This window comes from Panthera uncia, chromosome A2 (assembly GCF_023721935.1).
Source record: "Panthera uncia isolate 11264 chromosome A2, Puncia_PCG_1.0, whole genome shotgun sequence".
NCBI lineage: Eukaryota > Metazoa > Chordata > Mammalia > Carnivora > Felidae > Panthera > Panthera uncia.
Genome location: NC_064816.1, coordinates 156,789,233 through 156,799,204, shown reverse-complemented (window position 1 = coordinate 156,799,204; position 9,972 = coordinate 156,789,233). Strand labels below are relative to the sequence as shown.

The following is a 9,972-nucleotide window of genomic DNA, read 5'->3' as shown; positions in this document are numbered from 1 at the left end:
AATCAACTGAGCCACCCAGGCACCCTTGAAAACTTGTCTTTTGATTTTAATCTTCCTTTCCATCACTTGTTTTTGTTGAATACACCACCCAACTTGGTGGAAACAGTTTCCATTCTAAAGCGAGGGAAAAAGATTTCAGGGGGTATGGCTCAAAGTGATCTGCTCAGGTAAAACTTTTTTTTTTTTTCTGATAAACACAGGCTATTGTTTAAAAATTTATTTAAACCTCATCGTTAGCCAGAATGTAGTTATAAGCAGCAGGGTTCTATTCCTGGGAGATGACCGGCCTCTACCCTCTCACTGGCGGTTTCCTACAAATGCACCTGCTTCTGCTCCCACATCAGCGCGGACGGTCTCCAGCCCTTCCAGTGGGGGAAGGAGGGATGACATTACTGTTACTCTGGGTAAACCACAGTGAGTTTCAGATCACTTTGCACTTCCCCCAGAGGTGGCTCCACCTTTCCTCTCCCTGCGCTCTCTCTGACCACTAGCTGGAGTGTTGCAGGACGCAGGGCTCCCCAAGGGGGATGCAGGGGACCCCCTTCCACTCTCCTTCTCTTAGAGGTGCTTTCCTGGCAGGAAGGAGCTCTGGTGTAACCCCCCCCCCCTCCCCCCCCCCCCCCCCGCCGTCCACCAAACGGATGAGGTGCTTAATAACATTTATTAACGGATTGATGGGAGGACGGATGGCTGGAGATGAGAGGCGGCTGGATGGGCAGCCCTGAGTACGGTTTTGAGCAGGGGGGAAGCCTGATGTCTGGAGGGGACTGAGTGGCCCCCAGGGCACAGCGACGCGCGGGGATGGAGTGGGGAGGAGAGGCAACAGCCGTGTGGCCCCAGATGGCAGCTGGACTGGAGGAGTAGCACTGTGACTGGGGAGGGAAAAATCCGCCCTCCCCCGCTCCGCCTAAACAATTGAGGAAGCTGAGAAAGCCTGAGACGGCCTGGAGAGGGACTCTTTTTTTCACTTCTCTTCCGTTCAGTCTGGCTTCCGGGCTAGGGGCCGAGGGCGGTCACCCCCCTCCCCACTCTGCGCCCCCCCCCCCGCACGGGGCAAGAATCACCGAGGGGTCCAGGCAGGTGCAGCCCCTTGAGTCCCACCGTCCCTCCATCCTGCGGTCCTGGGCAAAGAGGGCTTCATGTCTCTGCCGTGTTAGGGACCCCGCAGTGCATTGTCCCTCCCCCCCCCCCCCCCACAGGTAAAAGAACTGATGATGTCACCTGACTCCAAGGTTCTCTCTCTGCGAGTCTATGCACACCAGCCCCCTTCCTGGCCGTGCTCCCCCTCTGGAGACCACCACCGAAGACGATCCAAGGGCAGTCAGTATGTGGGAAAACAGAGGACCTTGGTTTCAAAATCCTCAACATCGAAAATAAGCTGTTATCTCAAAAACATCAGCTTCCAGCATTGCCACCACCCATGCAATCACGTCTTCCAAAAAAACAAACACAAAAACAAAAACAAAAACAAAAACAAAAACAAACAAAACAAAACAAAACAAAAACTCCATCTTTCAAACTCCATCCTTGAAAAGAACCAGACAAAGATGAGAATTATGTTCAGGTTTGTTCCTTCTCCAACTTTCAATAGGGGGAACTGGGCTAGACTGATGTATTAGTCAGTGTTCTCCAGAAGACAGAACCAATAGAACATATATATGAATACATATACTTTAAGGAATTGACTCATGTAATTATGGGGGCTGGTAGGTCCAAAATTTGTAGGGCAGGTTGGCAATCTGGAAACTCAGGCAGGAGAGGAAATTAAAGTCTTGAGGCAGGATTCTTTCTTCTCTGGGAAACTTTGCTTTTTGTTCTTAAGGCCTTCAACTGATTGCACGAGGCCCACCCACGTTGGCAGGCAATCTTAAGGACATCCAAAGAACACTCTCACAGCAATACCTAGATCAGTGTTTGGTTAAATCACTGGGTGCTATGGCTTAGCCAAGCTGACACCTAAGATTAACCATCACACTTGATTAGACAGGCCCCTTCATGGATGGCAGGATGACAGAAAATTCTTGGGGCTGATCTCCATCCAGCAGACCCACACTTGCTTTGACATAAAAGCAGGGCCTGACTTGAATACCCAGTACTGTGGTTCAATCTGGATAACTCTTATTCAAACTGGACATTCAGGGGCACCTGCGTGGCTCAGTCGGTTGAGCGTCTGACTTCGGCTCAGATCATGATCTTGCAGTGTGTGAGTTCAAGCCCCACATTGGACTCACTGCTGTTAGCCTGTCAGTGCAGAGCCCTCTTCAGAACATCGCTGCTTTTCTTTTAGGCGTTGTTGGATGTAAGCGTGATGCTTGGAACCCCAGCAGCCATCTTGCATCCATCCTGATCTTGAAGGCAACACTTCCAAGCAGACAGACAGATGGAACAAACCTGAGCCTTGAACCAGCCAGTCCTGAAGCCCACCCTATCTCTGGATTTCAGAAATGTCAACCTACAAATTTCCTGATGCTTCAGTTCTTTTGGAACTACACTTGGGAATATTTGAACTAATGAAGAATTCTCCATATTCCTTTTTAAAAAATCTTTAAATCTCTCAGATCTTTCCTGTTCCCATGCTTCTTCTGAGGACAGGGCACTGAGAACAGATGAACTGGTTTCTCTTTTCTTATTCCTAGAATTGGGAAAGGCCTCCCTCTACTACTAACGTGTCTGATCCATAGTAGACATTCAGCGAATCCTGAGTAACGTGAAAACTCCATTTAGTTGGATGATTTTGATAAAATGGGAGAGAGTAGGGGAAATATGAGCCTCTCTTGGCAAGTCTTCTGTGTGTTTCCTTTACAGTTTTTGGGAGAAACACAGCTTACCTTTGAACACTTTCCAAGGAATTTCTTTGGCAAAAATTTCCATGTGAGTAAATGTTTAACAAAACCCTTTCTTCATCTCTGCTATAAAATACCTTTGGGCCAGCTCTCCAGCTTTATTCCCCCTGTAGAGCAACAGAGGTGGGATGCAGTCTGGATTACTGGGCAATGACAAAGACCCCTTGTGTGAGCCCGGGGCTGGACCGGGAGTCTGGGGATGGACCAGCCGCACGCCTGGAGGGAGGCTCTTCTCCTGTAACCCTGCTGCAGCCGACACTTTCTTGGGCTGTTTATGCCTCATCCAGATGCCTTCCTGAAGGGAGGCCAGATCATCCACTGTCTCCTGGATCTGTACTGATGTCTCAGAAGGCTTCAAGGTTGGCACATTCAGACCCAAAGTCTTCACCTTGCTCTGCTCAAACCACTCTCCCTCTGAAGGTGCAGGGCAGTGAAGGGAGCTACATGTCACAGGGTGGCCCAGACAGAAATCTGGTTCCCTCCCTGATTGATACAGGAATCTCCTTCTTTTGAAAGTTCATGGTACGCCACTTTGCTTTTATAAAAGACTTACAGGGGCGCCTGGGTGGCTCAGTCAGTTGAGTGTCTGACTTCGGCTCAGGTCATGATCTCACAGCTCGTGAGTTCGAGCCCCACGTCAGGCTCTGTGCTGACAGCTCGGAGCCTGGAGCCTGCTTCAGATTCTGTGCCTCCCTCTTTCTCTGCCCCAACCCACTTGCATTCTGTCTCTGTCTCTTTCAAAAGTAAATAAACATTAAAAAGATTTTTTATGAAAGACTTACATTAGTACCTGTTTTGCTTAGTGAAAGAAATCTGAAGAGGATTTTCATTTTTATGACAAACAGCAAAAAGTGAAAATAGATTTCAGCGTTGGTTTTGCAATGAGACTTTGGAGGGGCAGATGCACCCCAGGCAGTGAGGGCGGCCCTGTCAGTGCTTTCCCCTGGAGCTCCACACAGCGTCTCAGCATCCAGCCTCCCGAGCTCTGGGCTTTATCTCAACTGATTTTGTGCACCTGTTAGCGACATGTGCCTGAAGAATGGTTATTTTGTGGGTCTGGGAATGCTCAAAAAATTTTCATATAAATTAACAGTAATTGTTTCTTTGCTTTATGCCATGTTGGCTTTCAAAAGGTTTCCTAGGAATGTCCTGCTTTTGGAAAAAGCAGACAGCCTGTGTTGCTGTCTAGGACCACCTGGTGTTGATTCTGCCCCTCCTCAGTGCTGCCCATGGACATCCTCTCCTTTCCATCCATTTCTTTTGCTACAGCTCAGGCCCTGACGGCTGAGATGGAAATCTTCTCTTCTAAATGTTGTCCCTGCCCCCGGGCTTACATTTATATAATCCAACCACCACGTTGCTGCTACGGGAACTTCTTAAAATATACTAAGCTCTTTAAAAGCCTCCAGTGACTTCCTTTCTGTAGGAGACAGCCATGGAGCCCTGGAGGTGATGCCCAGGACCCCCCTCAGCCCTGTCTCTCCCTGCCCCAAGCCTCCCGCATGTTGATTCACCTCTTCGTCCTTGACAGTGGCCTCCCCCAACCCAAAGTGACTGCCCAGAGAGGCCAGCATGTTCCTAGACAGCGCACGGCAGCCTATCTAGGGAGCCTGTGTACTCTCCTTTTGGTGGACACCTTATTTCTCCAGTAAATTTCCCTTAGACCCACTTCCATGTGCCTTTCATCCTTCCACCACGCAGTCACGTGCGTGAAGCAGGAGCCATGTACCGTTTATGTTCTATCCCTGGTGCCCACATAGAACCCGGCACTCAGTACTCACGTAGTAAACGCATGTGGAGCTGGACCAGATTAACTCAAGGAAGGAGAGACCGAGTAAGGCTGGCCAAATTGGGACTACTGCCTTCAGGAGGTGGTCCTTGGCCTGAAAACTCAAAGTTCCTTAGTGTGTCCAGGGCTTGAGGAGCTTAAACTTAACACTCGTGGAACATGTCTGGAGTCAGTTACGTGATACAGTTGTAAGGTTCAATATGGCACCTTTATTACCAATACAGGCTTGGAGAATGATGCTTGGGTGTCACATCGAGTTCCTGAGACTCACCCCACATCCAGTTGCAGGCTGCCCAGGGTGACTGCAGGTCCCTCACAGCTACAAAGGAGCACAGAAGGAGGGGCAGCTATCAACAAGATGGCAGGGGAGGAGCCACCAGACACGCCCTCATCTGATTTCCTGTTTCTGCTGAATTCATGACCTCTGCTCAGATTCCACCCCAGTGTCTGCCCTCTTCTCTTTACTACCATCGAACAGTTGGACACGACCCTTTTCCCAAAGTCCCACGGACAACACACATGATTGAACTGGCCTTTCCTGGGTTTGAGGTTAAGATGTTGCATTATAACACAGCTCGACCAGCAACAGGAAATATACCATAAGATGGACCCACTCTGGCCTGCTGTGTGTTTCATACGTCCTGTGAGGGAAGAGAAGCCTTCACATTTTAAAATGGTTGAAGAAATCAAAGGAAGAATTAGGGGCGCCTGGGTGGCTCAGTCGGTTGAGCATCCGACTTCAGCTCAGGTCATGATCTCACAGTCTGTGAGTTCGAGCCCCGTGTTGGGCTCTGTGCTGACAGCTCAGAGCCTGGAGCCTGCTTCAGATTCTGTGTCTCCCTCTCACTCTGCCCCTCCCCTGCTCATGCTCTATCTCTCTCTTTCTCAAAAATAAATAAAAACATTAAAAAAATTAAAAAAAAAAGGAAGAATTATGTTTCATGGCCACATAGGAAAGTTACATGACATTCAGATGTCCCTGTTCATTAAGTTTTATAGGAATGTAGCCTCGCATTGCCTGTGGCGGCCAGGGCAGAGCTGAGCAGACTATAGACCATTTTTAAGCCTAAAATATTCACTATCTATATATAACCCCTGCTTTAAGACATTACAGTTCCTTCATTTCCCCGTCACTGGAATTTCTCAGCGACTGCTTTTCCTAAGGCTCAGCCCCACCCCGCTGTGGTGACCCCTTTTCTCTCCTTCATCATGCCAGACCCCTCTTGTGCATTCCGTCCCGGACCTCTTCTTGCCTTGGAAAGTCCCCCCAAGTCCCCTCAACAACCTCATCATCCTCTCTCGAAGGTGTGGGGATGGGGATGGGCGTCTTTTATGACCAACTCCAATGAAATCAGAGCATGTTTCTGAATAAAATAGAGAATTCTGCCACCGGCTTTTAATGTAACACGTGTCTCCCCTCGACAGCATCGTTGCACAAAATAGGGCCCAGAGGTAGGACATCCGCACAGCTTCACAGTCCACCACCTTCCTTCCTGCAGACATCCTGTGACGGTTAGTTTCTCATCCTTTTTGTTCTTACTGCTACAATTTTTAACAAAAACAAAAAAATTTTTTTCCTTTGGATTTTATTTACCTAAAAGCACTTGAAAAAAAAAAGAAAAGAAAAGGTGGCATGTCTAATGCAAGGAGGAGAAACTGAAGTGAAATTATGTAAAAAAGCATATAAAGAATCTGACACAGACAGAGACGGGGACTCAAAAAATAATATAGCTGACTGCAGAAGTCATCTGAAAACGCTCAGTGTGCATGAGTAATACACAAGTTAATTAAAACGGCAAGAAAAATCAGAAAGCATATAACAAGGAAGGCAGATATCCCAGGGTTAGAAAACACCCAGTTTTTGACTCTGAGGAGCACCCTGGAGGCCCAGTTACTGCCTCTCTCTTTCAGGGCTCGCTGTTGCTTTCCCACATACTCCTGCACCTTGGTCAGGAAGCGCCTGTGCTCTTCCCCGTGGGCACTGCCCCCGTCTTGCAGCAGCATCTGGGCTTCAAAGAAGAGGCTGTTGGTGTGGAAGGCGCCCTGGTTCTCCCTCTCCAGCCTCTCGACCACGGCCATCAGCTGGGCCCGCTGCTCCCCCTGCTCCTCCCCGGTGGCCTTGTTGTTGAAGGCACAGTACCTCTTGCTGCACTCCTGGACCACGCTCCTCAGGCTATGGTTGTCCGTGTTTGCGACGTAATTGTCCAAGGACTCGCCCATCAAGTCCTCCTTGTGGGTGAAGAGGACCACCATGTATTTCATGGCTTCTTCCCCGAAGATCTCCATCACCCTCCTCACCGCCACCATGTCCTGGGCGGTGAAGCGCCCCAGCTGGGTCACCAGCAGCAGCACGTGGGGCCCCGGGGCAGAGAGCAGGTAGCAATCCCCGATGTCCTTGTACGTGTCCTGGGTCTGAGCCCCTGCCTCGAAGATGGGGGGTGTGTCAACCACCAGGATGTTCCTTCCATCCCAGGTCCCTGTCTCTGCCTGGCACTTTCTGGTCACAGGCTGGCTTCTCAGCTTGGACTCGAACACTGGCTGGCAGAGGATGCTGTTCCCTGTGGCACTCTTCCCGCTGCCTGTCTTGCCCACCAGGATGATCCTCAGTGAGGACGATGTTGCAAACCAGTTATCTTCCCCTCTGCCTATAAAAAAAACAATTTGTGTGTGTCTTACTAAGTTAGCGATTAAGATTTCCAGGGCAGGGACCTTCATGGAATCGCGTGAAAACTCGTGGACCTCCCTGTCGCCAAAACAGTCACATCTAAATACATATGAAAGTTCGTATCCTTTTTTTTAAATATTTTTTTAACGTTTATTTTTGAGACAGAGAGAGACAGAGCATGAACAGGGGAGGGTCAGAGAGAGAGGGAGACACAGAATCTGAAACAGGCTCCAGGCTCTGAGCTGTCAGCACAGAGCCCAACGCGGGGCTCGAACCCACAGACCGTGAGATCACGACCTGAGCTGAAGTCGGACGCTTAACCGACAAGCCACCCAGGCGCCCCGAAAGTTTGTATCCTTTAGGATGTTCTTGGATCATAGAAAGCCTATGTTAGAAATTAGAAGCTTGGACCCACAGCCAAGGGAGGGACCGCTCCACTGAGAAGGATGCTCTAAGCACTTCATCTACAGCAGGGAAAATACAGCTTTTTTTTAAAGGAATGTGATCCCAGGGCTTTTCCATAGATGGTGCTTTGGTCAATTTCATGCTAGATAAATGTGAGATTAGAAGGAGGCAGAGGATGAGAAGCCACGAATGAGAAAACATTATCACCTCTTTTCCACCCACAAATCCCCAGGCTCAATGCACACATAGGAACCTCAGGCGTAAAGTGCATCTCAGCTGTCAGAGCTTCGGTGACCTCCTGCCAAGGACTAGCTGAATGTCCCTGGATGTCTGCTCTGTGGGTGGGCAGTTGGAGGCTTGAAACTGAGATGACAGAAGGTCGTTAACGTCAAGGACAAAGTCTGGGAGATGCCCCTGGATGGGAGGCTGAAGAAAAGTGGAAGAAAGGACATTAGAAGCACATGTGTTGGAGATATCTGGCTGAGTGAACTACACAGGAAACTGGCTGAGTGAACTGCACAGGGAGGTGTTGGAGGTGGGGTGACACGAGCCAAGAGCTAAAATCTTCAAGGGTTGGAGGGGGGTGAGAACCCGAGGACTTTTTAGAGTCTTTATGAGTTCAAATGAATTAAGGCCATTTCAGGCTCCTAAAATCTGTTATTTGATTCCTTCTACTCAGTGTTGGTTCCTCCTCTCCTGAAGCATTTGGAGCATGCAGGGTTACTAAATCTCTACGGGAACTCTTCCTCTTTCCAGTTGGGAGCAGACAAGGAAAGAGAAATCATTTTCACAGCCTGGTTCCAAATCCTCCAAACCCTGACGTGAAGTTTCACCTCCACATTTCCCACCAATCATGTGCAGGCGAGAGTGTGCTGGGCATCATGATGACAGGGAAGGGGAAGAACAGGTGACAGTTGTCTCTTTCTTCTTCAGCTTATTTTTTTTTATGTTTACTTATTTTGTGAGAGGAAGAAAGCGCGAGCAAGGGAGGGGCAGAGAGAGAGAGAATCCCAAGCAGCCTCCGCTCTGTCAGTACAGAGCCTGTGGCAGGGCTGGATCTCACAAACCATGAGATCATGACCTGAGCCGAAGTCAAGAGTTGAATGCTTACCTGACTGAGCCACCCAGGTGCTTCTTTATGTGTATTGTCTTTGGTGATATGTTTCTTCATATCACCCATTTTTAATTTATTATTTATTTCATTTTTGATGTCTTAGTATTAAGTTTGAAGATTTCTTTTTTTTTTAATGTCTATTTATTTTTGAGACAGCGAGAGACAGAGCATGAACAGGGGAGGGTCAGAGAGAGAGGGAGACACAGAATCCAAAGCAGGCTCCAAGCTCTGAGCCATCATCACAGAGCCCAATGCGGGGCTCGAACTCACAGACCGCGAGATCATGACCTGGGCTGAAGTCGGATGCTCAACCGACTGAGCCACCCAGGCGCCCCATGAAGATTTCTTTTTTGAATATACCATAATTAGGTATGGATTTTTCCAATATTTTCTCCCAGTCTGTAGCTTATATTTTTTCATTCTCTGGACAGTGTGTTACACCAAAGAGTGCCACCCAGGCACCTTCTCAGTTTAAAGTAACTGGGTTTCTGTCCCCGTGTTTGAGGTGAGAGTCGGTGGAGACAGAACAGTGATGCTCCTGGGTGCCTGGAGCTCCTGCAAACACCAAGGCTTTCTTACCTTCAGTCATAGTTCCATATCTGCTTCTCTGAAGCCCTTCCATTCTCTTCTGGAATAAAAAACAGGAAAGGAATGAAAGCAAGTGTCCATATGGGAGTTGCTAAGGCCTGAGAACACTTTCAATTCAGACAACTAAGAATAATTATCCTAGGATGAGCCATTTCCATTGCTAATTTTCTAACTCATATTATACTTCCAAACATCTATGAATAACTTTATGCAAGCCAGGCAAAGTTAAGTTAGGTTATGTTAACGCAATGCACTGTTGCTTTTTTTTTTTTTAACTTATAGGAAATTAGGAAAGATTTTTAAAATGGAATCAGTTGGTTTTTCTTTCTCCAACTTGAAAAGGCATGAAATGAAGAAAGCATTCTTCTATGGAACCAGGAGTGGGGCATTATTATTAGTTGGAATCAAAGTAGGCAAACTTGCTAGGATACAGAGAAAAAAAACAACAACCCTGCCTTTCTGTAAATAACACTGATTTGTTTGAAGTACTTAGAGTTTTTGCTCCCAGAAACTGTGTCAGATACTCCATTGGCAAAGAGGAAAGCACAATGTTCCTTCCAGTGGGAGA

At 48.1% G+C, this 9,972-nt stretch overlaps 1 protein-coding gene across 2 annotated transcripts; it reads right to left on the bottom strand.

Annotated features, from left to right (window-relative positions):
- Positions 1–4,129: 4,129 nt before the first annotated feature.
- On the bottom strand, positions 4,130–9,966 carry GIMAP5 (GTPase, IMAP family member 5). Of its 2 annotated transcripts, XM_049642097.1 has the most exons (3): positions 9,396–9,966; positions 6,773–7,277; positions 4,130–6,174 (listed from the first exon to the last, which is right to left on the bottom strand). In XM_049642097.1, exons 1-3 carry the CDS (start codon positions 9,436–9,438, stop codon positions 5,922–5,924), a joined length of 801 nt encoding a protein of 266 aa, XP_049498054.1. In that variant the 5' UTR covers positions 9,439–9,966; the 3' UTR covers positions 4,130–5,921. The 2 variants fall into 2 exon arrangements, with proteins under 2 accessions (XP_049498054.1, XP_049498053.1); XM_049642096.1 differs by lacking the exon at positions 4,130–6,174 and having other exon boundaries at positions 6,181–7,277.
- Between the last annotated feature and the right edge of the window lie 6 nt (positions 9,967–9,972).

What these genes read in the sequence shown, in the direction of transcription:
- GIMAP5 (XM_049642096.1), bottom strand. Translation starts at nt 9,438, where the DNA reads ATGGAAGGGCTTCAGAGAAGCAGATATGGAACTATGACTGAAG. An exon ending in ATATGGAACTATGACTGAAG is followed by an intron (nt 7,278 to 9,395) that starts GTAAGAAAGCCT and finishes TTTTTTTTATAG; the next exon opens with GCAGAGGGGAAGATAACTGG.